Source organism: Pteropus vampyrus, unplaced genomic scaffold, assembly GCF_000151845.1.
Source record: "Pteropus vampyrus isolate Shadow unplaced genomic scaffold, Pvam_2.0 Scaffold8, whole genome shotgun sequence".
Lineage (NCBI taxonomy): Eukaryota > Metazoa > Chordata > Mammalia > Chiroptera > Pteropodidae > Pteropus > Pteropus vampyrus.
In genome coordinates this window covers 11,898,221-11,904,698 of record NW_011888789.1, presented here as the reverse complement: position 1 = coordinate 11,904,698, position 6,478 = coordinate 11,898,221, and the positions used below count along the sequence as shown (strand labels likewise).

At 38.3% G+C, this 6,478-nt stretch overlaps 1 protein-coding gene across 1 annotated transcript in view; it reads right to left on the bottom strand.

Annotated features, from left to right (window-relative positions):
* DDHD2 (DDHD domain containing 2) overlaps window positions 1-6,397 on the bottom strand; it is a 73,976-nt gene extending 67,579 nt beyond the window's left edge. The window contains exon 1 of the mRNA XM_023538514.1: window positions 5,904-6,397. Within this exon, the coding sequence (XP_023394282.1) occupies window positions 5,904-6,227 (324 nt within the window). The 5' untranslated portion in view covers window positions 6,228-6,397. The remainder of the gene's footprint in view (window positions 1-5,903) is intronic.
* Between the last annotated feature and the right edge of the window lie 81 nt (window positions 6,398-6,478).

Here is a 6,478-nt window from a genome sequence, read left to right as displayed (position 1 = left end):
AAATGAGTAAATTTTCTAAAATGAATGTTTCTTCGTTTGCTATAGTTCCTAGAACCATTTCCAGAGACTTTGCTTTTTAAAAATAATTTTCACCCATTTAACTGGAGACTGGGTCTACAAAGTTCCTCACACTGTCATGCCAGAATCGGAAACTGACATTACTTTGAACTTATTTTACATATTGTTGTAGGATGATTATTGCAAGTATTTGTAAATATCTTAATATTGTTAGGAACCAAATTTGTTCAAGGTTCCAATAACCCTAACCTCATCTCTTTATTTCCTAGCCTTAGGAGTTGTAGATGTTTCCTGCAGTTACTATCCTCCAGGTTACTTCCATTTTCTTTTTTTGTCTTTTCAGATTTCCAATGTCCGTTTAACTAATTTCCTAAATCAAAATCTATCTTTTAAAAAAACTAGTGTAGGTTCTGTTTTCCTACCTGGATTCTGACATAAACAGCTACTAAATATAATTCTCTGTTTTTTTTTTTTTTTAATCAAGATTTCTTAAATGAATGGCTAATTTTATGTCTGGGACAGAATATAAACAAAATGAGCCTGACACATCTTGTACCAGTAATTAAAGAAGCTGTCAAAAATCAATGGGTCATGTCAAAAGGACTTAGAAGCCAAAAAGAGGCTCTCATTGGCATACTATGGGATCATTTAAGCAATAAAAATAATTATGACTGAAACACATTCAAAATATTGAATATATACATACATGTTATGCAAATGAGCTCATAATGATACTTTTTGAAAAACAAATAAAAAACGGTTCCTTTTCAATAATTTTAATGGGGTTTAGAGATGAATGAAAATTAAATATCCATCTTATCCTAGGAGTCTTTTTTTTTTTTTTAAAGATGGATCAACATCTATACTTCGACTGTGGTAGTGGTTACATGACTGTATGCATCTGTCAAACTCACAGAACCATATCTTTAAAAAAGTAAACCTTATAGTATATAAATATACCATAATTTTAAACAAACAAAAAAAGTCCTCAATGAAGTGACAAAGATTATTAATTTCTTTAAGTCTTAATAAAAAAGACTGTCTTCACTTTTTTCTCCCTTTTTAGACAAAAGGGAACAAATCTAAAAATATCCTTGGTAACAATGAAAGTCTGCAGCTCATGACACCTCCTAACATGACACTAATTCTATGAAATAGCATCTGGTTTCCCAGGAAGCTGCTGAAGCTAATCTCTGTTCTATAAACCAAGTTGCCAATTTTATCACATGCCGAACTCTTTCCAAATTTTTTGTTTTCTGAAACTAGACAAAGGTGATAAATGATGATGTAAATTAGAGATGATAAATGGTTTTCACAAGTGGTAATAATGTGAATTAAAGTTTTGTGGCAAAGTAAATGATTAAAATTATGTAAGAAGATAATAAATTTATTTACTTTCTTCTGAGAAGAAGAAATGCCTAAATCTCAGATGAAGGCTGGAGTCAACTCCTTTCATATTTATCTTAGAACTAACAAGTTTTGTAAAAAGTAGATATATGGTTAAATTTATAAAGTGACTTAGCAACCTGCCCAAACAAATTATTCCAGCCCAAACAAATCTATCAGCAGAGGAATCTGATTACTGCTGCTACTACCTAAGTTCCATTTACAAATTGGTGTATATTTTTCACAAGAATTAGACAAAAATTATTAGAAAAGTACAGTATAAATTACTTTTATAGGTATATATTCCAAAATCACTAAAAAACATTTTATGACCATCGAAAGCACCTGTTTCGACCATTATCACAAATTTATTTTAAATTTCATTTAAACGTCTCCCATGCTTCTCAACAATTTCCAATTTCCCCCTTTCCTCAGCACCTGATTCAAACATTTACCATATCAAGTTCCCAGCTTACTGCATCTCGCTTCCTTTACTCTCAAGTGACCTAACCTCCTACTTCACCAAGAAAGGACACCAAGAGCTATAAACTCCTCAGTGTCCCTCCCCTTGAACTCAACTTACTCTATGCCCCTTAAGCTTGAGAAGGTGTCTCAACTCTTCCTCACTTCTTAATCTTCCTCTCCCCAAGCCATATGCCAACCCTTTGTTTACATCTTTTTTCTCAGTCTACTAGGTTACTCTCCTCTGCTTCTAAACATACTCAAGCCACCTAATCCTAAAAATTCTTCCCTCTATCCTGGTTCCCAGTCAAGTGACCACTTTCTCATTTATTAACTTCTGGAAGTACAGTCTACACTATCTTCTCATCCAAACCTCCCACTCATTACTTTAACACTATTTTAAACTCCCACCATGAAAATCAACAATACCTTTTTAATTACCAAATCCTACAGCTTCTTTTCAATTCTCCTATCACTTACCTGCAAAATAATTGTATCCTTGCTTGGTCTGCATTGCGCAACTTTCCTACTATCTTTCTGAGAATTCTCTCATTGTCTTCTTTTGGATCCTTTTAAGCTGTTGCCTATACTAGACTCCCAAAGACCTCCCCAGGAAAAGGTACCGTTTGGTAACTCATCTATGCTGATATCTGATGACTCTCAACTCATTATCTCCAGCCCCCATGAGCCCCCTTGACCCCCCCTACATCTATTGTTTTGTTCCCACAGACAACAACTCCTGGATGCCACAAAGACTCTAAAATTTGACATTAAAAACAACAACAGGAAAATCACAAACTTCTTTTTAATCAATCGCATACATTGCATGCAGAGCTTGGCACATGACTAACCACTGTGACTAACTGGATTCCAACAGAAATGAAATAAAAGCAGTACATAAACTCTTGCCAGCTATTTGTATTTCATATATTTTAAAGCTCTTCTATTAACAAATCGCTAGTTCTTTTGGTAAAAAACTAAACCATAAAAACCTGTTCCTCTTCCTTTTTATTCCTATCAAATACTAAAACCTCAATCACCTTCTGTTTCTCCTTCATCCCTTGCTTCCAATTGATATACACCTTTGAAAATATCTTTTAACTCTATTAACTCTAGTAACTTGTTTTTGAAATACATCCAAAAAATAAGAGATGTGATAAAGCAAATATAATAAATACTAATTACAGAACCTAGGTGGGGATATATGGGTATTCATTGCACAATTCTTTCAACTTTTCTGTATGTTTGAAAATGTTGAATAAAAACTTGTCTAAACGCATGCCTTTTTACCTCTCTTCTGAACTACTCTGGGGGCCTAATTGAGCTGTCAGTCTCCCTGTTCCTCGCCTTTGTAATCCCCCTCCAAGATGACTCCCAATAATCCCTGCCTCCTGGTATTCACATCCTTGTGAACTGGCCTCAGACATTGTACCAGGGCTGCTTTCTATGACCAATATGAGAGTATATTAGGATATAATCTAATCTGTGCCTTCTAGCTTCCATCTCAGAGCATCTGTGTCCTATCTATCTATCTATCTATCTATCTATGATTTGATCTGGTAGAACATGTAAATTATCTAGGGATCTTAGTAAAATGCACATTCTGATTTGCTAAATCTGGGGCAAGGCCTGAGATACTGCATTTCCAACAAGCTTGTAGGTAATGCAGATGCTGCTAGTTCAGGGATCAAACTACAGTGCTGTAAGTATAGTTAACAAGGTAAAGAAAAAAGAAAACAGAAAGAAGCAGATTTCTATTTTTTTCCTGCCATATTTAAATATGTAAAGATAGAGTCAAGTCTTTGTAGTGATTCAGTGCAACATCATCTCAAAATTCTATAAAGCAGTGCTTTTCAAACATAAACATGCATACAAATCACATGGGGGGTTGTTATTAAACTGCAGCAGTAAGTCTGGAGCAGGAGAGTCTGTATTTCTAACAACCTCCAAGCAACAATGAAGCTCTGGTCAAAGGACCACACTTGTTGAGTACTAAGGTTTTAAAAATCTCCTATACTTTTTTTGTTTGACATATTTGATTATATAAAAATGTAAAACTTGTATGTCCAAACCACGATAAAGTTAAAAGACAAAACAATGAATTTGGAAAAAACAGTTGTAACATCTGTGACAATATGTATATTTTTGTATTAACTTTCTATTGCTGCATAAATTATAATCCTATACTTTTCAACTTTCAGAAACCTGAAAAATAAACTCATGATATGCTCTACAAATGCCTATTATACATTCCAGCTTTATCTCCAACTACTCCAGTACCACCACTCACTCTATGTGCATGCCTATGCTCCAACCATACCTTACAATTACACGTTACTAAAATCTTAACTTCTCTAACTTTACCCTGAAAACGCACCTTTGTTTGGGTAATACGGCAAGCCCAAGCAGAGGTCATCAGTTTAGTGGTCCTCTCCTTTTTCCCTTCACTTATCTTCAGTCTAGTTTGCCTACTTATAGGCCAAGCATTTCATTACTCTACCATGGGATTAAAGTCCCACAGGCTACTTACTCCAGATTTAGACAGAAAATATGGAACTTTCACTATGATTTTCGCATACAATTTTTTAAAGACATAACATACCATAAAACCCACCCTTTTAAAGTGTACAATTTAATAGTTTTTAGTAAATTCAAAGTCATGAAATCATTACTAATCCTAGAATATTTTCATCATCTCAAAAAGAAACTCCATACCCTTTACTTATCACTCCCAACGTCCTCAGTCCCCCAGCCCCTGGAACCACTAACCTTTGTCTCTACAGATTTGCATATTCTAGACATTTCATGTAAATGAAATCATATGCTATGTGGTCTTTTTCACTGGTTTTGTTCATGTAGTGTGAAGTTTTCAAGGTTCATCCATGTGCTGGAATGTACATATCAATACTTCATTCCTTTCTATGGCTAATTTCATTGTATGAATATACCATACTTTACCTATTCATCAGTTGATGAACACTTGGGTTATTTCCACTTTTTGGCTATTATAAATAACGCTGCTATGAATATGTGTGTACAGTTTTTATGTGAACATACTTTCAATTCCCTTGGGAATATATCTAAGAGCCAACTTGCTGAGTAATATGCTAACTCTATGCTTAACGTGTTGAGGAACTGCCAAACTATTTTCCAAAGCACTGAACCATTTCACATCCCCACTAGCAACGTATGGGAATTTCACTACATTTTCCAACAATGAGGATGTTATAATTCCTGAAGGAAAGGAGAGATGTGCTCCCCACCCTATAATGATAATTCTCTACGATGAATACTGCATTAATAAAACGAAGTACTGCATATTTCTGGCAGGAATTCAAGAAATAAAATGTTGTAGGTCCGACTATATTGACCAAGTGAGTTATCCTCTCAGAGCCAACGGTTCTTTAATCGTAAAATAGGGACGCCGTAAAAACATTTATGTTACAGTCACCGTGAAGATTAAATAAAATAATCCATGTAAAAGTGCTTTAAAACACTGATAATTCGTGATTCAACCCCGGGCAAAGCTTTAGGGGCAAACGGCTAAATGCCCAGATTGCCTCCCCCTTCTTTCACGTTCCTTCCCCGCGGGGGGGCGGGGGGTGTTGCTGAGTGACGGCGGGGGCTGCAGCCACCTCCCTTCTTGGAGAAGAGCCGGCCTGACAAGCCACGCAGGATAAATTGTGTTAGAGCTCAAAAATCAGAGCCGGGTCACTTCAGCCCCAAATCCTTCCCAGGCGAGAGATTCCGCGTTCTCTAATGAGCTTAGCAAGTCAGCGCAGAATCTTTTTTTTCCCTTCTGATGGTAATAAACATTTATTATAGTCGAAGCAGAAAAGGAGGGCAAAGAGAACACAAGCATACCCCACCCACGACCCCAGTCGTATCTCTACAACACCCCCCAACCAAAAGGAAAACAAATATGAAACCCGATCCATTACGAACTCCGGAGGTATATCAACCCCAATGGCCCTTACCTCCAAAGAACCCCCTATTAGACCTTCCCACCTCCCCTGGGCAGATGGCGCAAAGCTTACCTGGTGGCTTCCTCCAGGTCGACCCGGCTCTGTCCAGGTGCCTCCAGAGTGATAATAGCCATCACCTCCTCCGCCTTCTCCCGGCCAGGTGGTCTCAGCCGGGCCGCGCACCCGCCAGGAAATGGGAGGGTGAGGAGGTTCAGGGCGAGGAGGACATAAGGGTGGAGGTGTGTGCACGGGCACATCTCCACCCCCAGGCCCGTAGTAGCGGCCATAAGACGGACCATCACTGGGGCCGTAGCCCGAGCGCCTTAAGGCCGACATGGGCTTCCCTGCTCCGAGGCACTTCCCGCCCCCCACGGCCGGCCCATTGCGCACGCTCATGCCAGCGATAGGGAATGGACAACAATGAAGGGGGTCGGACGACAACAGCCAATCCCAGGCCCGGTTCCGCCCGTTCGGCTGTCGTGCCTGAGAGTTGAGGAACGGAGATCAGTAACGCTGGGGTCTAAGAAGCAGGAAGACCAGGAGCGACACGATGTTCCTTAAAAGAGAGAGTACATTTTCCCACCACCTATGCAATCTAGATTCCTTTTCTCCTCTCTTCAGGAAGGGAGAAAGTGTAGCCGCGGATC